Here is a 21,562-nt window from a genome sequence, read left to right as displayed (position 1 = left end):
CACTACCTCCTGCAAAAATGCCATCCCGTATTCCCAATTCCTCCGCCGGATCTGCTCCCAGGAGGACCAGTTCCACCACAGAACACACCAGATGGCCTCCTTCTTTACAGTCCGCAATTTCCCTTCCCACATGGTTAAAGATGCCCTCCAACGCATCTCGTCCACATCCCGCACCTCCGCCGTCAAACCCCACCCCTCCAACCGTAACAAGGACAGAACGCCCCTGGTGCTCACCTTTCACCCTACCAACCTTTGCATAAACCACATCATCCGCCGACATTTCCGCTACCTCCAAACGGACCCCACCACCAGGGATATATTTCCCTCCCCACCCCTTTCCGCCTTCCGCAAAGACCGTTTCCTCCGTGACTACCTGGTCAGGTCCACGCCCCCCTACAACCCACCCTCCCCTACCACTGCAGAAATTGCAAAACCTGCGCCCACACCTCCATCCAAGGTCCCAAAGGAGTCTTCCACATCCACCAAAGTTTCATCTGCACATCCACCAATATCATTTATTGCATCTGTTGCTCCCGATGCGGTCTCCTCTACATTGAGGAGACTGGACGCCTCCTAGCAGAGCGTTTTAAGGAACATCTCTGGGACACCCACACCAATTAACCACACCACCCTGTGGCCCAACATTTCAACTCCCCCTCCGAGAGCCAGGTAGGGAAAAACCCTGTTGTCTTGGGAGAAGCAAAGTAATTAGGCCGGCAAAAACTTTCAATGCAGGTAGTTGTGTGTTTGCAATAGAAAATGAGAGTACACAAAGCAGGCTGAAGGATGGATTTATGGATGGGAGGTGATCCCCACCCCCATTTACCTACTGTACTCTATGCTACTTTCTCCCCACTCCCACCCCCCTCTCATTTATCTCTCCACCCTGCAGGCACCCTGCCTCTATTCTTGAAGGGCTTTTGCCTGAAACATCAATTTTCCTACTCCTCAGATGCTGCCTGACCTGCTGTGCTTTTCCAGCACCACTCTGATCTAGACTCTGGTTTCCAGCATCTGCAGTCCTTGTTTTTACCTTATGATATAGAAACAACTGAACTAAATTAGCCTTCCCATCTCTGTATTCACAACACAGTAAAATTTAAAACTTCAAATACTCTCAAAGTGGACTCCTATGGTTCCGAACCAGACTTTTGAATAACCAATCCCAGACTCTGTGAATAATCAATTCCAGACACTGGTTTCTATCTCAAACAAAATACTTAGCAATTTATTAACAGAGGACAATTAAATAACAATGTTGTCTAATCTGTCTATACTATAAACCAAAAACCTTTGTTTCCAGATCCATTCACACAAAAGACAGACAAAAATTAGTTGAGAGGCAAAGGATGAATGGATATTTCTTAGACTTGGATTTCATTTGTATTGGAATTTCCAAAGGTCAGCTTTAGATCAGTTAATTCTTTTAATTTGTGTAAACAATCCTGAATCTGGTTGAGTAGGTAGCACTATCAGTTTTGTAAAGCCTTGGTAAAGTAGATAGCAATAAATAATGACGCTTCAGGATGACTCTAGGGATGTGAGATTTCAGTTACAAGTAAAAGTCAAGTCTGTTCTCCTTGGAACTGAAAAGGATAAAGGTGAATTAATAGAGGGTTTCAAGATGATAAGAGTTTTTGATAGTAGAATATCAAGAAAGACTATTTTGTCCAGGAGACGGACAATGAGAATGTTAGATTCCTAATCATTGGCAGATGATCAAGAGGGGGGATGAGAAATATTTTCACTCAGAGTTGTTAGGATCTGGAAAGATACGGCTGAATTGGTGGTATACGTTATTTGCATAAATAATTTTTATTTTTGAAAATAGCCCTTTTTTTGAAACTTTCATCCTGCAATCAATACGACAACTTCAAGAAATGCCAATGCATGAAAATAAAGATCATACCTAACAGAATTTCCTGTCAGCCGTTTGGTACTGCTACAAAGTGCCACAAAAGGAACTTGCAAAATTCAAAACATAGTGCTCACCATCTGATATGGTTTTGTGAATGGATAATATTTACTAGACAATCCAGAGTGTGCTAAGAATTATTCTGAAAACCAATTTTGGATTGTAAAGACTCAGTGTAATGCATATGTGCATAAGTTGCATAAAATAATATAAAATGCCATGTTTTCAGACAGAAGCAACATGTATACATATCATACCTATTGCAACAAACAGGTGATGGCCATTCTCCAGTTTATTTTTCAGGGCAGTACCTCGACCAACCTGCACAGTTTAAATTTAAACAAAGTTTGGGGGCTAGCTGTTAACCATCATCCAACTGGCACATTCTTCATGTCAATATCCCTAACAATCAGCATTCTTTACTCATACAGTATAAACAGCTTGTTTTCCTTTTACATTTAATATCCTGTGAATTGTCCTAACAAATGCAAGATGAAAAGTTTTGAGAAACTGGATATATTTACAATAATGCTTAAGTTCTCCATAACCTATGAGTTGATTCTTGTTAAATGGAGTTACACAGGCACATAATGACGAGGAACGCTTGGATTTATGTGAAAAATCAAAGGTAAAGTTTCAAAGTAAACAAGCTCTTTCTAATAGATAACAGAATGGATCAGCCAAGTCAAAATTAGCCCCAATAGTTCAGTCAATCTATGAAAATTCCCCACAAGGAAAATGGTGGAAGCTTTGATTGAATCAAATTCATATTAGACATTTTTTAAAAAAAGGTTTGAGGCAACTGGAGACATGGTCTGGTAAACTTGGGAGATAAAGTTGGCTTCTGGATTATGGCTCCCAAAACTGATCATCACGACGATTTTTCTTGTTATTTTTCAATATGTAAATAAATGTATTAAGATTGATTACTATGATTATTCAGTAATTCCATTTTCATGTGACTACCTGGTCATAAATGAATGAGATGGACCTTGGTCCATTTCTATGTTCTGGCTTTTGAAAGACAAGTTTACACTGAAAGACAAGTTTACACTGAAAGACATACGTGTATGTGGAAAAATATATATATTTATTTCATACAGAGAAATGCACAGAAGTTACAACTTACAAACAAGCTTTTTTTGGTCCATGATTGCTTTTCCACTCCATATGGGAAAATATTTGAATCATATTTAACCACAAGAATTGATTTCAATATCTTTACATTTGCAGACAACACTAAACTGGATGACAGTGTGTGCTGTGCGGAGGATGCTGAGAGGCTGCTGAATTGGTGATTTGGACAGGCTAGCTGAATGGCAAATACTTGTCTAATGCAATGCTGGGTGGATAAATGTGAGACTACCCACTGTGGTGGCAAAAACCAGAATGTAGGTTTTAAACTGCCTCCATTCAGATAAGGTGGCTGTTATGGTGGAACATGTGCTGAAGGCTGGCGTGTAGCTGCAGCAGGTAGTGAGGAAAGCTAATGGTATGCTGTTCTTCATAGTGAGAGGATTTGAGTATCAGAGTAAGGATGTCTTGTTGCAGTTATACAGGGCCTTGGTGAGGCCACACCTTGTGTATTGTGTGCAGTTTTGGTCTCCTAGTCTGAGGAAGGATATTCTTACTATTAAGGAAGCCCAGCAAAGATTCACCAGACGGATTCCCAGGGTGGCAAGACTGACAGATAAGGTAAGATTGGATCATCTGGGCTTGTACTCACTGGAATTTAGAAGAAGAAGGTGAGATCTCATAAAAACAGATAAAATCCTAATGGGACTGGGCAGGCTAGATACGGGAAGAATGTTTCCGATGCTAGCAAAGTCCAGAATAACGGGTCAGAGCCAAAGATTAAAGGGTAAGCCATTGGGACTGAGGTGAGGAAGAATACCTTCACTCAGAGTAGTGAACCTGTGGAATTCACTACTACAGAGAGCTGTTGGGGCCGGTTCATTAAATATATTCAAGAGGGAGCCAGACCTGGCCCTTGTGGCCAAAAGGACCAAGAGGTATGGAGAGAGAGCAGGAACAGGATACTGAAGTTGCTTGATCAGCCACGATATAGACTGTAGGGAAAATATCTTGCAAAATGTCCAGATTACAGAGGAGGAAGTGCTGGATGTCTTGAAACGGTTAAAAGTGGATAAATCCCCAGGACCTGATCAGGTGTACCCAAGGACTCTGTGGGAAGCTAGAGAAGTGATTGCTGGGCCTCTTGCTCAGATATTTGTATCATCGATAATCACAGGTGAGGTGCCGGAAGACTGGAGGTTGGCAAACGTGGTGTCACTGTTTAAGAAGGGCAGTAAAGACAAGCCAGTAGACCGGTCAGCCTGACCTCTACTCCTGCACCTATTTTCTAAGTTCCTTTATTTCAAAATTGAAACTACTTTCCTTTATCTATCTGTCCAATTTTCAATATTTCCACCTCAACCACTAGCCATGGAAGCTAATTTGATAACCTCAAACCTTGTGATTGTAATATACCCTGACCATATTGAACTAAATTACCCATTTAGAGGAAGTATATGCATTTATTTACTCCTCCATCACAGATAGTGAAACTTTTCTTTACAACGTTTTTAATCTTTCCCTTCAATATATTGAACAGGGTCAGAGTACTGTCCAGGTTTGCCCCAGTAATCCACTGCACGAATACGATAGAAACCGGACACCTGTGGAAGTTCTGTTGAAGGAAGGAAAACATATCAGATACCAAACTTCCTGTAGACTGAACACATTTAAGCTGAGAATATTGGTGGGGCTATAGTTTGGACACTAAGTCCACCAGGATCCTTTTCCATTTAAAACAAACTTCTGAATTCTTCTTGAGGAATAAGCTGTTTAAGAGATCAATAACTTTCCTCATGGAGCACAGCAGTGCAAATTGCTTACTGTCACTAACCAGGAGATACAAGTTAGGAGCCAAGAACCATGCACTAAGAAGTTAAGATCCACTGCAGTTGCCTGGACAGTTTTGAGTGATGCTGTTCTTTCCCTGACATTAGGCTGTGTCAGATTTCAGTAACATTTGGTCCTTGCTAAAGTCAAAGAAAGAAGATTGCTCCCTAAAGACCCCTGTGGTTATGGACTCCTTTAGTATCATTCTCTTTCCACCTTTTCTTCATTCTTGTCATGATCAATTCTTTGTGGAAGGCCTTCAAGCAACACCTTCTCAGCTGAGATTTTTAAATGAACAACTAAGTACTTTAGCACTAGCCAGACCACTCTCAGTAGATTACTGAAGCTTCAGCTAGATATTAAAAAAATCAAAAATACACTGGATTGAATTTTTATGGTGCTGGAGGGAATGTAAAGGTGGAGGGCAAACCATGGTCGATGGCCCTTTAATTGGTTTGAGACAAACCCCTGTCCCCTGTCAAAGTAGTAGGTCAATCAAATGACTGGCAGTTCCTTTGTCTTACCAGTGTCATGGTGCCCAATTTTACATCTCACACCATGACTACCATTTCACACTGAGGCTGGGAGCCTTAAAGTCTAGGCCATACAATTCTACCAGTGGCCAGGAAAAATGATCCATCACAAAACAGGAGAGAAGAGGACCTGAAGACAGGTGGTGTCACTTGGAAGAGTGGGAGAGAAGGGGTCCTAAAGACAGACAGCAACACCTAAAATTCAGTCCATTTAAAACCGTGGTTCTAGAGCAAACTGATGGCGTTCTAAGATAAATCAAAACACAATGTAAAAGGAAACAGGAAATTGATTGTCAGTATTTTTGTCATTTTTAAAAATTCAAGTAATTATAGTAAATGTAAGACTGTACTAATAGAAGTAATGTTTATGAAGAGTAATAAAGATAGACTGGATGGTGAAGTTTTCCTTTTTATCTCAACTAGGGAATTTTAATCAAGGTAAATAGAATATTCATTGAAAAACTAAGAATATAAGTACACAGTACTAGAGACAAGACTTAAATGTACTCAATAAAATCATTCAATAATTGGATTCAATAAAGCTGACAGAGCAGGTGATGTGCCATGGCTGCAGGATGTGGGACCTAATAGATCGAAGGAAAACATGTTTGCAATATATGGCAGAGTCAGTGAGTCAGAGGCTGTAGTAGCAAACATTGTAATGTGTCTGAGAGGAGGAAAGTCACTTGGACACTTTCTTCAAGGAAGTGGATACATCCCTTGGGATAGGCTTATCTGATTTGATCCATAGTCAGGAACAGCGGGGTGTGACTGGGAATCGAGCAGATTTGGGAACAAGAAGGTAGTAGGAGTCTCAACACTTGCAATTGGCCAACAGGTGAGAAACTTATGGATGCGGACTGCAGATTGGACGAGTGAAATGACCATGGCATTGTGGTGCAGGTACTAGGCTATGGTATAGTCAGGTATAGTGTAGTATAAAGGGACACAGTTCTCTACAGCCGAGAAAATGCATCCAGAAGGCTATGTTGCCTGTCTAGTCTCAGAATGTGGCACATTTGCACTGGACTGGAGAGGAATGTGTAGGGGGAGAGGAGCATCCAGCTGTCATGGTCCATGTAGGCACCAACAACATAAGCAGACATAAGGTAAGAAGTTCTGCTTACAAAGTATGAATAACCAGGGTCTAACATATAAAGCAGAACCTCAAAGGACTATGAGCAAATTAGAGTAACTAGGATTAGGCAGTTAAATGGGAAGGCTCAAAGATTCATGTGAGGGAAATGGATTTTGATTATTAGGGTACTGACAGGAGTATCATTTCACATGAAGAGTACTGAGACCAATGTTCTGGCAAGTTGTATAATTAGGACAGCAGAGAGAGCTTTAAACTAAATGGTGAGTTGAGGGTTCAAGTGAAGGGAAATGTGATAAATTAAGAGTTAGGACAAGGCAATACAGTAGGTAATAATAAGGGAATTGATAGTCTGAATGTGTCAGGAAGGGATGGAACTTACAAACTTAAGAGTGCACCAGCAGATACAGGTAGAGATTGCAAAAATAATAAAAAAGACAGAATTAAAAGACATTGTACCTGAATGCACAGTGCATTCACAGCAAAGTAGATGAATTGACAGCACAAATGGAAGCAAATGGATATGATCTAATTACGATTACAGAGAAATGGCTGGGGGGAACCAATGCTGGGAACTTAACATTCAATATCATTCAACATTCCAGATGGATAAGGAAAAGGAGGTGGGGTAACAATGTTAATAAATGACCAGATCAGCATATTAGAGAAATGGAATCTTGGGTCAGAAGATGGAGAGAGAGAATCCGTTTCCTTAGAATTTAGAAACAGCAAGAGGCAGCAAACATCAGGAGGAATTATTTATAGACCACCAAGCAGTGGTGGGAATGCAGTAAGGAAATCAGAGGTGCTTGTAACAAGGGTTACGCAGTAATTGGGGGAAATTTGATCTACATTTAATCTGGATAAACCTGATCAGCACTACAGCTGCACAGCATAATGTATACAAGATTGGTTTCTCCAATGTAGAGGAGAAAACTAATGCAGACTAGGTGAGTGCTTTGCAGAACACCTCTGGTTTGCGCTGAAGCATGGCCCTGACCTTCCTGTACCGGTCATTTTAACACAGTGTCCTGATTGCATACCCACTTGTCTGTTCTCGGCAAGCTGCAATGCTCCAGCGAATCACAGCAAAAATTGGAGAAGCAATATCTCATCTTCAAACTAGGAAATTTACAACCTTCTGGGCTCAATATTGAGTTCAACACCTATACGTTGTGAACCCATTCCTTCCCTTTCCTTTGGCTTTACTAATTGTATTCTCTGTCACTGTGTCCTCTCTCCCCTCCTGCCACTCCAGTGGGACTGCCTGTTCTTTCCGGTCTGGCAGTTAGATACACCTTTGTTCCGATCACTTAATCTGAACTATCAACATCCTTCTTCCCACTGCACTCCAAACCTTCCCCATTACTATTGCATAAATGTTGCTCCCTCCACACCTCAGTTCTGATGAAGAGTTATCTAGACTCAAAATGTTAGCTTGCTTTCTCTCCATGGATGCTGCCTGACCTGCTGTGATCTCCAGCATTTTTTGTTTCCTGTACAAATTTGAGCATCTGCAACAATTTGCTCCTAGTTTTCTAGTATGTTGAGGAGTCAATTTGTGAACGTGCCACTTTAGATATAGTATTTTGCACTCAGATATAAAGGAAAAACACTCAGAATACTAGAGGGTGAAGGACTAGCGAGATTGAAGAACTAAAATAAATTAGTTTTGGTGAAAACTGGCAATTTTCACCCAACCAGAAGCTGATGCATTCTCTGAATTTGAAGTGTTGAAAGAGGTAGTGAATATGTTGGTAATCTTCTGAAATTCTATAGATTCTGAAAAATTGGAACTCAGCAAACATAATCCCATTATTTAAGAAAAGAGGGAAAGAGAAAATGTGGAATTGCAGCCTGATAACTTGATATTTAGTGATAATGTGATAACTAGACACCTAGTATACAATAGTTGGATTGGGTAAAACCAACATGGGTGAAAGAGAAATCGTGTGTGACCTACTAATTGTAGTTTTTTTTTGAGATGTAACTAGCAGACTAGATAAATCAGTGGTTGTGGTGTATTTGAATTTCAAAAGGACTTTTAAAAGCTCCCACTCAGGTTAATAAGGAAAGTTATATCACATGGGACAGGGTTATTATTGGCATGGATTGACAATTAGTTAAGGCACAGAAGACAGACAGTAGCAAAAAGCAAATCACTTTCAGATTCTAAGCTATAACTATTGAGAAACTAAAAGATCATTTTTGGGTCACAGCTCTCCATGATCTATAGGAATGATTTGGATGTGGGGACCTAATGCAATATTTCTAAATTTGATAATGAAATTTAACTAGATGAAAATGAGAGTTATGAAGAAGAGGATATGAAGCTTTAAAGGATTTAAACAGGCTGTGAGTGGGAAAGAATATAGAAGATGGAATATAGTGTGGAAAACTGTGAAGTTATCCATTTTTACAGTGAAGAAAGCACTACAGTGTAATACTTAAACGGCAAGAGATAGGGAAGTTTTGCTGTCCAGAGGGATATGGATGTCATGCATAAGTCACTAAAAGCTAACTTGCAAATGCAGAAGGAAATCAGGAAGGCAAAGGCTATGTTGCTCTTTCCTGCAAGCGGATTTGAGTATAGGTATAAGGATATCTTACTGCAATTGTATAGAGTCTTAATGAGAGCATGATAACAGACCCTTCAGCCCCACTCATCCATGCTGACCAGATTTCCCAAACTAAACTAGTCCCATTTGCCTGTATTTGGCCAATATCCATCTAAACCTTTCCCATTCATGTACCTGTCCAAATGTCTTTTAAATGTTGTAACTATATCTGCATCAACCACTTCCTCTGGCAGTTCATTCTATATATGCATCATCCAGTGTGTGAAAAAGTTGCCCTTCAAGTCCTATTTAAATCTTTTCCATCTCATCTTAAACTGATGTCCACTAGTTCTGAGCTCCCTTACTCTAACCTTTGCTATTCATGTTATCTATACCTCCGATGATTTTATAAACCTCTATAGGTCACCTCTCAACCTCCTACTCTCCTAATATTTTTCCTACTGCAGGGTGATCAAAACTGTTGGCAGTACTCCAAACGTGGCCTCACCAATGTCATGTACATCTGTAACATGATGTCCGAACTCCTATACTCGATGATCTGACCAATAGGTAAATTACAGGGCTAATTGAAGGACAACGACCGATTGAAAAGATAGGCAGATGGGCAGAGGGCATAGGGTTGCCTTATTAGTAAGAAATGAAATGAAATTAATAGTAAGAAGCGAAATAGGGTCAGATGATATAGAATCTGTGAGAATAGAACTGAGGAACCGCAAAAACAAAGTTGGACTTATGCACAGACCTCCAAACAGTAGTCAGGAGCTGGGAGGCAAGTACACCAGGAGTTGGAAAAGACGTGTAGGAAAAACAAAGTTACAGTGATCATGGAGGATTTCAATATGCAGGTGGATTGGGAATGTCAGGTTGGTAGTGGATTGCAAGTAAAGGAATTTGTGGAATGTCTGCGAGATGGCTTTTTGGAACAGCTTGTGGTGGAGCCCACTAGGGAACAGGCAATACTGGATTTCATGTTGTGCAATGAGGTAGACTTGATAAGGGAGCTTAAAATGAAGGAACTCTAAGGAGGCAGTGATCATAATATGATTAAATTTACTCTACAATTTGAGAGGGAGGAGTTAGAATCAGAGGTAATAGTTTTAAAGCTGAATAAACGCAACTACAGAGGCATGAGGGAGAAGCTGGGTAGAATTGATGGGGAGAGAAGCCTTGCAGGAAAGACAGTGGAACAGCAAATGGCAGGAGTTTCTGGGAGTAATTCAGAAGACACAGCACAGATTCATCCTGAAGATAAGGAGGCATAGTACAGGACAGTGAGGCAACCATGGCTGACTAGGCAAGTCAGGAGTTGCATAAAAGGAAAAGAGAAAGCATATAATGTGGTGAAGGGCACATTAAACATGAGGGTAAGCTAGTCAGTAATATAAAGGAAGACTGTAAGAGTTTCCTTAGAAATATAAAGAGCAAAAGAGAGACAAAAGTGGGCATTGGACTGCTGGAAAATGACACTGGAGAGATAGTAGTGGGGAACAAGGAAATGGCTGAGACCGAACAATTACTTCACATCATTCTTCACTGTGGAAGACACGAGTAATACCCCAAATATTCATGAGAGTGAGGGGGCAGAGCTGCCTATGGTATCACCAAGGAGAAGGTGCTAGAAAAACTGAATGGCCTGAAAGTGGATACATCACCTGGACCAGATGGACCACACCCTAGAGTTCTAAGGGGGATTGTTGAAGAGATAGCGGAGGCGTTAATAGTGATCTTTTAGGAATCGTTAGAATCAGGAAGAGTCCCAGAGGACTGGAAAATCGCTAACATGACACCCCTTTATAAAAAGGGAGTACAGCAAAAAAGGGAAAATTACAGATTGATTAGCCTAACCTCACTCAAGGGTATGGTCTGGGAATTCATTGCGACGGATGAGATTTTTGAATACTTGGAAGTGTATGGTAAAATAGGGCAAAGTCAGCATGGTTTCATCAAGGGAGGTCAGGCCTGACAAATCGGCTAGAATTCTTGAAGGAAGTAACCAGCAGGTTAGACCAAGGAGAGCCAATGGATGTTAACTACCTGGACTTTAAGAAGGCCTTTGACAAGGTGCTGCACAGAAGGCTACTGAATAAGATGTGGTGTTAGAGGCAAGATGCTAGCATGGATAGAAGCTTGGCTGTCTGGCAGAAAGCACAAAGTGGGAACAAAAGGGTCCTTCTCAGGATGGCAGCCAGTGACAAGTGGTGTTTCTGCAAGGCTCAGTGTTCGGACCACCAATTTTCACTTTATGCATTAACGATCTAGATGAACTGAGGGCATTCTGCCTAGGTTTGCAGATGGTACAAAAATAGCTACAGAGTTGGCATTGAGGAGGCGGGGAGGCTGCCGAAGGATTTGGACAGGTTAGGAGAGAGGGCAAAGAAATGGCAGATAGAGTACAATGTGGCAAAATGTGAGGTCATGCACTTTAGTTGGAAGAATAGAGGCATGGACTATTTCCTAAATGGGGGAAAATGCAGAAGACTGAAATGCAAGGAGACTTGGGAATTCATGTCCAGGATTCTCTCAAGGTAAACATTCATGTTGAAGTCAGTAGTTAGGAAGGTAAGTGTAATGATGGCATTTATTTTGAGAGGACTTAAATCTGAAAACAGTGATGTACTTCTGATGCTCTGGATGGCTCTGGTCAGAATACATGTGGAATAATATGTGCAGTTTCAGGCCCCATATCTCAGGAAGAATGTACTGGCCTTGGAGCGTGTTCAAAGGAGGTTCACGAAAATGGTCCCAGAATGAAAAGCTTAATATATGAAGAACGTCTGAAAACTCTTGATTTATATTCGATGGAGTTTAGAAGGATGAGGGAGGATCTAATTGAAACATACTGAATACTAAATAGCCTGGGCAGAGTGGATGTTGGGAAGATGTTTCAATTGGTAGGAGAGACTAGGACCCGAGGACCTAGCCTAAGAATAAAGGGAAGACCTTTTAGAACAGAGATAAGGAGAAACGTCTTCAGCCAGAGAGTGGGGAATCTATGGAATTCATTGCCACAGAAGGCTGTGGAGGCCAGGTCATTGAGTATATTTAAGACTGTTATTGAGTATCAAGGGGATCAAGGGTTATGGGGAGAAAGCGGGAGAATGGGGTTGAGAAACCTATCAGCGATGGTTGAATGGTGGGGCAGACTCGATGGGATGAATGGCCTAATTTCTGCGCCTATGTCTTATGGACAAGTGAACCCCTGCTTCCTAAAATTATTTCAGACATCTTGTGAAGGTTTCTTGTCCACTATCTTAGTGAGCAATATGAGACATGCCCCTCAGGAGAAGAATCAAGTGATATAATTATTTGATTACAAATGGGAAGTACATGAGAAATTAGAGATTATTTTTTACTTTACGTTGTGTATATTCTTTTACGAACAGACCTGTTGTAAAATCCAGTGAAATGGTTACTTTAGTGTAAAATTTGCATTCCTTTGGCAGGAACAGCTTACCTGGAAGAATTATAACACTATCAGTTTGTGATTGTGAGCCCCAAACTAACTCAGTGCTTTTCATTCACAAAACATCACTTATCATGGGATTATATCATTTGCAAACATAATGTGGATCATTGTACAGAGTCAAAACCATAGATCATTTTATGTTAGATTAAATTCACAGTAGAAACCGAAATAAAGAAGCTAAAACTAACCTTTTTTCTTGTGGAGTGGAGCATGTATAAAAATAGTAAATATAGTGTCTTTATCATTGATTCTTCTATAAACATTTCCATCTACTGAAAATTCCACTTCAAATGTTTTTAAACATCTGCATTAATCAAAAAAGAACATATTAGGCACACATTTCTAGCTTCACATTTTAAATGACAAATATTAGTTGCTTATGCTTAAAATAGTTAAAATAAGATTCTCACTTAAAAACAATACTGGAAAGAGTGCGAGGGAGGTTTATGAGAATAGTTCCAGGGATGAGAAACTCCAGATGGGAGTTTTTGGAAAGGCATATCACAGCAGAACATATACACTTAATGGTAAGATCCTGGAGAGTGTTGCTGAACAAAGAGAATTTGAAATCCAGATTCATTGTTCCTTGGAAATGAAGTAACAGGCAGCATTTGGTTAGAGCATTGAGTACAGGGGTTGTGAGGTCATGTTGCGCTGTACAGGACATTGGTTAGGCCACTTTTGAAATATTGTCTGTAATTCTGGTCTCCTCCTATTGGAAAGATGTTGTGAAACTTGAAAGGATTCAGAAAAGATTCACAAGGGGGTGTTGCCACGGTTGGAGGGTTTGAGCTATAGGGAGAGGCTGAATAGGCTGAGGCTGTTTTCCCTGGAGCATTGGAGGCTGAGGGGTGACCTTATAGAAGTTTATAAAATCATGAGGGGCATGGATAGGGTGAATAGACAAGGTCTTTTCCCTGGGGAAGGAGTGATTTAGTCCAAAACACAAGCAAAGGGTAGTGCATGTATGGAATGAGCTGCCAGAGGAAGTGGAGGAGACTGGTACAATTACAACATTTAAAAGGTATCTGGATGGGTATATGAATAGGAAGGGTTTGGAGGGATATCAGGCCATGTGCTGACAAATGGGACTAGATTAATTTAGAATATCTGGTTGGCATGGATGAGTTGGACCAAAGGATCTGTTTCCGTGCTGTATATCTCTATGATTCTATAAATTAGAACAGTTTTCCTTGGGGATGAGAAAGCAAAGTTACGACTTTTCAAAACATGAGGGTTCTGGACAAAGTAAACAGGGAGAAACTGCTTCCCCTCATAAAAAGATTGACAATGAGGCGAAGCAAAAGAAGCAAAAATGATACAAAAAAATTTTCTCATATGGTGAGTAGTTAGAGTCACTGCCTTGAAGTGTGACAAAGGCAGATATAAAGACAGACGAGAGACTGAAATGAAAATTGGACTGATATAAAGCTGAAATACCAGGAAAGTTTTAAAACTTGGAAAGATCAAATGGTAAACACTTGTAGCAGTATAATATATTTTTTTGAAGCAACGAGGAGGATACTTTGAGACAGTATGACAACAAAAGTCTTTGAGTTAAGGAAATTCTGCCTAATACCAGTCCTGTGATTGTTTGATTTGCACTTTGTTATAAAGCTGTAAAAGACAGAGACATCTAGAACGTCCACGTTAAAAACATCTGTCTCTCCACCCATTCCCCAATCTCTCCATGTGAGTGAAAGAACTGAAAAACCAGAAAAGCTTTTAAGAGAAATACATCAAATAAGAAAAGACTTAAGTCCACTACTGAAGTGGAGCATGATCACTGTTTTACAGACTACAGTGTGTCACACATTGCTGAAACTATTAAATAGTGAGACGCTATTTAATCCATCCTTCTGATCTGGATTTCTCTTATTTGGAATTCTGTTTATCTGATGATTTATTTCCCCACCACAATGTATTTCAAACTGTCCGCCTTTTGTCTGTATTAAATGTGTGCATTTGGGGTTTTTTTTAAAGGGGCATAGTTTAAGTTGTAGGATTAGAAAACCTTTCTTTTCTTTGCCATTTGTTTAAGTTAAATATATTACAATAAATAGTTATTTTCTGTTGAGAAAATATAACTCGATATGAAATGCTTTTACTTTGAATTACACTCAGTTAGGCAAATTGGTCACCTTGGTGGTCTGAATGGAAGTTTATACATTTGTGACAGCACTAAGTCATAATGCTCATTGTGAGCCATTGCAGCCATGATGGGCCACCATCCTTATTCAGTGATTCTGGCTTCCTTCTACACTTTTAAGAAATACTTATAATAATTTTTACTTGGAGTATCTCTCTTTATGTCATATATACCGAGTTAATGGAAGAGATTTAAAAATTCTACACATGCTGATGATCAGAAATAAAAAATTGAAAATGTTAGAAATAAACAACAGGTTGTTGTGGTTCTGTTCGCCGAGCTGGGAATTTGTGTTGCAGATGTTTCGTCCCCTGTCTAGGTAACACCCTCAGCGCTTGGGAGCCTCCTGTGAAGTGCTTCTGTGATGTTTCCTCCGGTATTTATAGTGGTTTGTCTCTGCCGCTTCCGGTTGTCAGTTCCAGCTGTCCGTCGCAGTGGTCGGTATATTGGGTCCAGATTGATGTGCTTATTGATTGAATCTATGGATGAGTGCCATTATCCACAGATTCTATCAATAAGCACATCGACCTGGACCCAATATACCGACCACTGCGACGGACAGCTGGAACTGACAACCGGAAGCGGCAGAGGCAAACCACTATAAATACCGGAGGAAACATCACAGAAGCACTTCACAGGAGGCTCCCAAGTACTGAGGATGTCACCTAGACAGGGGACGAAACGTCTGCAACACAAATTCCCAGCTCGGCGAACAGAACCACAACAACGAGCAACCGAGCTACAAATCTTCTCACAAACAATAAACAACAGGGCACACAGGATCAGAAACCCAAAAGTTAGAATTCTAAGTAGAGATGGTCAACCCACATCTCAATGCAGAACTATGTTAAAGGGAAAATATTAACTTGCCTTTCAGTTGCTGAGGACATTGTACATTTATATCACTAATGCATTTAACATTGTTAAATGTTACAATGCACCTCACAGGGGTATTATCCAATAAAATGTGATACCTAGCCACATAATATCAGAACAGATGACTAAAGTCAAAGAGATAGCATGTATCAAAATAGGGTGTAGAGGCAGACAGCATAGTGCAAAGACATAGGAGCCAAAGTGGAGCAATTTTAATCATAGACTTACAAATAGCCAGGAGTGTGCAGAGATCTTGGGGAACTGTAGGGCTAGAGGAGCTTATAAATTAGGAGGGATAAGGTCATGACGTTGTCAGATTAGTAGTCAATGTAGCTTAGTAAGCACTGGGGTCCTGGCTGAATGAACTTGATGAGATTTAGATATATAAATGTGTGTGTATGTAAATAAATACACATATTTATATACGTGCGTGTATAATATAATAATACATAATAAACAAATAAATCAATATAACAACCAGTATTAACTTCTAGGTTAATTCAGCTTATGTCTTTTTTGTTAGTTTTAAACTAGGCAATTTTCCAGATTCTATTCCCTGAAAAATTTAAAACTAAGATTAAGGCTCACCCATATTTGATATAGTTAGTGAAGTATTAAGTTTTTACTCTGTTTACAGGTCGAGTCTACCTGGCTGTCATTTACATTAGAACCACAGAACAATACAGAACAGAAGGGAGCCATTCAGCCCATCTTGTCCATGCCAACCCAAAGACATCCAGGTGCCCTTTTCAATCTCATCTTCCTGCACACAGCCCATAGCCCTGAAGCACATTGGTCGTCTCTAAGTGAGATGCAAACTACAAAAGGTCAAAACTGCAACTAATTCCCTCAGCAAACACCCAGATAAACTGAAACCAAGGAACATTCCTAAGTGCCACCTATCGCTATGAAAACGTAGTCTGTTCTGGGATGTCCTCAACTAATCTTTAGATTAATTATCCCTCATTTATAATTTATTCTTTGACTAGAGGAAAGAAATGAATTTTACTGGCTGCTTTTAAACTAATTTAGCTCAAACTCCCAAAACAAAACCAACTCTCTGACACGCCATTATTGGAAATATTAAAAATATCCTGTCTCCAACTTTTTGGCTAAGTAAGGCCACCTGCTATTTTGTAGCTCTATCTTTCCTTTCTGAGTTAATTAAACAAACATGGATTACCTTTTGAATTTCCATTTCTTAAAGTACTCTAGCAGACTCTAAAAGTCAAAATTTTAATGAGCTTATCTTTCTAGCTGTTTTTTTTATGTCAGTCCGGCAGCATCCTTTCAACCGTACCACACTCCAAGCTTGCTTCAATTGCATTTACCCTTTTTTTTCTGTTTAACATTAATTGCTAGAACATAAATTGTACTCCAAAATATATGAACTATAAACTATATGTGCCATTGTATATAATAATATATGCTGCTGGGTTTAGGATAAGTTCAAATTTATGAAGTCTACCAAGAGAGTGCTGGAATAGTCAAGTGATAACACTTTCATGGATTAGGGTTTCTGCAGATGTGTTGATGCAGGACAGAGATGGGAAATATTACAGAGGTGGAAGTTGGTATTCACGGTAATATGGAGTGTTATAGGTATTTTTAGTAACTCACTCACCAGCTCACGTTTACTAAAACCCCATTCTCATTCATTCATTCATTCATAACTCCTTATACTTACAACATGTTTTCATCCATTCATTCATAAAACTGAGATTTTGTAGTAAATTTTACTATTACAAGATAGACTTAATTAAAACACTCCTTTCAACCCATTACTGCTTTTTCACACCTTCACTCCTTATCAGCTCCACACTCCAATCTTCTTTAGGCTTATTTCTACATCAAAAGCTATCTCTGAATAAGTGTCAATATAGTAATGTATTCAAAACAACACCCTCCCAACATCACGTCTCTACAACTCACCTGAAACTTTCGAAACATTATTACAATATTAATCAGCTCTCACCAACCATCTCTCAGGACCTGAATAGATTACAGAACATCAAACATTTTCCTCAACTAGAATGTACTTTTTAAATACATATTAAACAGGCCCGAAACTTACTGTCAAAACAACACTTCCATGAAACTGCATGAATGAATGAAACTTACACCGGCAAATAGTGAACAAATCTCATGACTGGTTAGCAAGGTTAGATCTCATGGAATACAGGGAGAACTAGCCATTTGGATACAGAACTGGCTCGAAGGGAGAAGACAGAGGGTAGTGGTGGAAGGTTATTTTTCAGACTGGAGGACTATGACCAGTGGTGTGCCACAAGGATAGATGCTGGATCTTTTCGTCATTTATATAAATGATTTGGATATGAATATAGGAGGTGTAGTTAGTAAGTTTGTAGATGATATCAAATTGGAGGTGTGGACAGTGAAGAAGGTTACCTCAGATTACAACAGGATCTTGACCAGATGGGCCAATGGGCTGAGGAGTGGGAGGTGGAGTTTAATTTGGATAAATGTGAGGTGCTGCATTTTGGAAAAGCAAATCAGAGCAGCACTTATATAGTTAATTGTAAGGTCCTAGGAAGTGCTGCTGAACAAAGAGATCTTAGAATGCAGGTTCATAGCTCCTTGAAAGTAGGGTCGCAGGTTGATAGGATAGTGAAGAAGGTGTTTCATTTGCTTTCCTTTATTGGTCAGAGTATGGAGTATACGACATTGGTTAGGCCACTTTTGGAATACTGTCTGCAATTCTGGTCTCCTTCCTATCGTACACAAATGTTTGTAAGGAGCAGATTGTTTAAACATTTGCTAAAGCTGGCTGCTGTTGCTGATAGGATTGAGAGTGTCTGTCCAGTCTGTTTACATAATTAAGAGGTATTAACTTAAAAGATAAGACTAATACCTCTTAATTATGCAAACAGACTGGACAGACACTCTCAATCCTATCAGGAACAGCAGCCAGCTTTAGCAAATGTTTAAACAATCTGCTGCTTACAAACGTTTGTGTACAATAGATAAAACCATGCAACACGATGATGATAGAATTATAATGTATGTAAGAACTGTGTATAAAGAGGCTACTGTAAGAACTGTACTTCAGGATTCCATCTCCCCCTCAAACTGTGCTACTGGGTTTGCTGAGTAAAGAGGCTATTTTCACCACTCACTGGTTTAGGTCATTATCTGAACCTGATCCCACAGTGATAAAAAAGATATTGGTTTTAAGCTCACCTCAGGACTAAATTTTCAAAAGTCTTTAGTGATTACTTGTAGATTTTGCTGTGCATATTCTGGTCAGTTTTCACTTAACACACCAGTCAAATTTGCAGCCTTTAAAGGAATTTTTAAATATACATTTTACTTACTTATTGTGCAGTCAGGTGGAGAAGGATTGCCTGTTCTAGCTGCACAATAATTTGCAGGTTGCTATATACCTCTTCACTTCATCCTCCCAGAGAACTCTGCAGACTGACAGATCTGCCGTTTGAATAGTTTGGCCTTCATACTTCCTAAAGTCAAACTGCATTCAGTTCCTTCAACTTGCTAAATTAGGGCAGCAGACCAATGTTGTCCAGCCTTGGTACTAGCCACATTAGGTGCAACATTTGCAACAATTTCCAACCCTGATTCAAGCACGATCCATTATCTGTTTCTTTCACGCTGTACTGATTAAGAATCAAAGGTCATAAAGTTTCTTGAATCCTATTCAGAAGTGAAAATGGGACCAGATATTCAGCATCAGGCTACTCAACTTTGATTCCATTCTAAATCTTGAGAATTAATTACTACACAGTAAATATAATATGGTCCCTGGGCGCACTTCCCGTTAAGTTGCCAAGAAGATTGGAGCAGCATTTTGCCCTTTGTCTGTGGCAGGAATGGTGGAGGGAAAGATGCAGCCATCTCTAACCAAAGTTTGAATTATTTCTATTTAAAGAACTGACAACTACTTTCATAACCAATTCTTCTAGCTATCAGGAAATGGCATACAGTGTGCACTTCTGCTATACAGATGTATTGTACTTTGTATGGGAGTAGATGAAATGTCAGGTATTTCTAGTTTGTAATGTCATCCCCTCAATTCTGACTGCCCTTCTGTTATCGGCAAATGGATGGGGAAGGGTAGGCACAACAACTGTCATTTCCAAAATCATCAGAACCATTGGTATTCCAACAAGTGGAATTGTTTCAGAAAATAATTTTGGCATAACCACGTACAGCCCAAATTCCAATAACTGTGCCATCTATAACACTGCAGTACACTCATTTAATTAGGACATTTGGGGCCAAAATGTCATCCAAATATCAAAATAAAGCATAGACATTTGGAGAATATACTTGACCAATTTGCAGCTTGCCATGGTTCACATAAAAGTGATAAGCAGATTGAAAGAAGAGCATTGATAATGAGCCAAGCACCCGTATCTAAAATTGAGATTCCTACCAAGTCAAGCTAGAATACAGGGCTAAAAACCTAATATCCAACATGTTAAACAGTAGGCTATAGAGAGAACTTTGTGATTCCACAATCAATGGATCAAATCAAAGCTCTGCAGACTTGTTACATCCAGTCATGAATGGTGATGGACAATTACAAAAGTAACAAGAGCAGCAGGCTTCATGAGCATTTCCATCCTCAAAGATGGGAGACTAAGTGAGTGAGTGCAAAGGACAAAGACTGCAAACCGTTTTCAGCCTGAATTGGCAAACAGGTGAAGAATTCAGCCTCTCCCTGAGATTGCCACCATCATAGATGTCAGTCTTCAGTTGATTTGATTCATTCATGCTATCATGGATCTACAGACTGTACTTAATAATGGCAAAGGCCCCCATAAAACTTTGACTCCAAAACTAACCATTGTGGTACAGTTACAACATTAGCATCGATTCAATAAATTATGAAAATGCCCGTGGAGGACATGTCAAGACTAAAACAAAAAAAAATCCATGGCTTTAACAACCCCATTTGCATACTTGTGATCATCAGCAAAGTAATGGAAGGGATTGTCAACACTGTTATCAAACAGAACTTACTCAGAACCTGCTCACTGATATTCAATTTGGATTCTGCCAGGATTGCTGTGTTCCAGACTTCATATATTCAAATATGAACTAAACAGCTGAATTCCAGAGGTTAGATGAAAGTGAGTGACTGCCATTGACATGAGGTCACCAGTTGACTTGAATGTGAGATCAAGACATTTCTTTAGGAGCATGAAACATTAACAACAATGGTGAACGTGGAAGCCAGGAAGGAAAAGTTGGATTGCCAGTAGTTTACTCAGAAGAGAATAAAGAGAAGAGTGCTTAACTAGATGATGAACTCAGAAAAGGCAAGAAAGAAAGATCAGAAAGAAAGTAGAGAAAGATTCAGGTTCAGTCTTAGGACAGGGAGAGCTTTGTTAAAAGTTTAGCCCAATGGAGTAGGGAATTTGAGGATGTGCTAGAATTGGCTGATCAAATGGTGATGAAGAAATCTTGGTGATGAAGAAATCCATGAACTCCTTGCATGTGCTGGAGGTGAGGTTAGGGGTAGAAATGTTTCAGGAGGTAGTTTACAGGGGGAAAAAAAGAAGGCCAAGGATTATGTTTATAGCACAGCAGAAGTCTGAAATGATAAGCAATTTTCACAGCTAAGAAAGGGGACAAGTATTGCGTTGTGTGTCCAGTTAGATTTGGCTGGTCCACAGATAATTAGGATTGTTTTTCCAATTGTTTTATTTTAACCCCTTCTGTCTTACTTATGGGAATCAGAATTCTCATTATTCGTTTATTTATTAAATCAAGGATCTCTTGCTTTTTAATCAGTCCTTTCAAATTCTGCCATCTTCAAAGGTTTGTTTGAATGCATTCCCAGCTCTCTGCTTTCCTGCACCCCCCTTAAACTTGTTTCATTTAGTTTATATTGCATCCACTTGGTCAAAGCTAACCATATTAATGTGCTAAATTTCATCAGCCATGTTATTGCTAATTCCACCAGTCTATTCCATCTGGAAGTCTGTTCCATATGCCTTGCCAGTTACTATTATGATGACACGCGTGCTTTTCAGAAACAAAACCTATGTTTTACATTG

The 21,562-nt window shown here is 39.6% G+C and overlaps 1 protein-coding gene across 3 annotated transcripts in view; it reads right to left on the bottom strand.

Moving 5' to 3' along the window:
• Positions 1-4,182: 4,182 nt before the first annotated feature.
• The window catches only part of idua (alpha-L-iduronidase), a 262,582-nt gene continuing 245,202 nt past the window's right edge, over positions 4,183-21,562 (bottom strand). For all 3 annotated transcript variants that reach the window (XM_043674018.1, XM_043674019.1, XM_043674020.1), the window contains 2 exons: positions 12,682-12,797; positions 4,183-4,604 (listed from right to left, as the gene is read on the bottom strand). In XM_043674018.1, coding sequence (XP_043529953.1) covers positions 4,501-4,604; positions 12,682-12,797 — 220 coding nt within the window. In that variant the 3' untranslated portion in view covers positions 4,183-4,500. The remainder of the gene's footprint in view (positions 4,605-12,681; positions 12,798-21,562) is intronic.

This window comes from Chiloscyllium plagiosum, chromosome 32 (assembly GCF_004010195.1).
Source record: "Chiloscyllium plagiosum isolate BGI_BamShark_2017 chromosome 32, ASM401019v2, whole genome shotgun sequence".
Classification (NCBI taxonomy): domain Eukaryota; kingdom Metazoa; phylum Chordata; class Chondrichthyes; order Orectolobiformes; family Hemiscylliidae; genus Chiloscyllium; species Chiloscyllium plagiosum.
The sequence above is the reverse complement of the archived record's forward strand: the minus strand, read 5'-3'. Positions and strand labels throughout refer to the sequence as shown.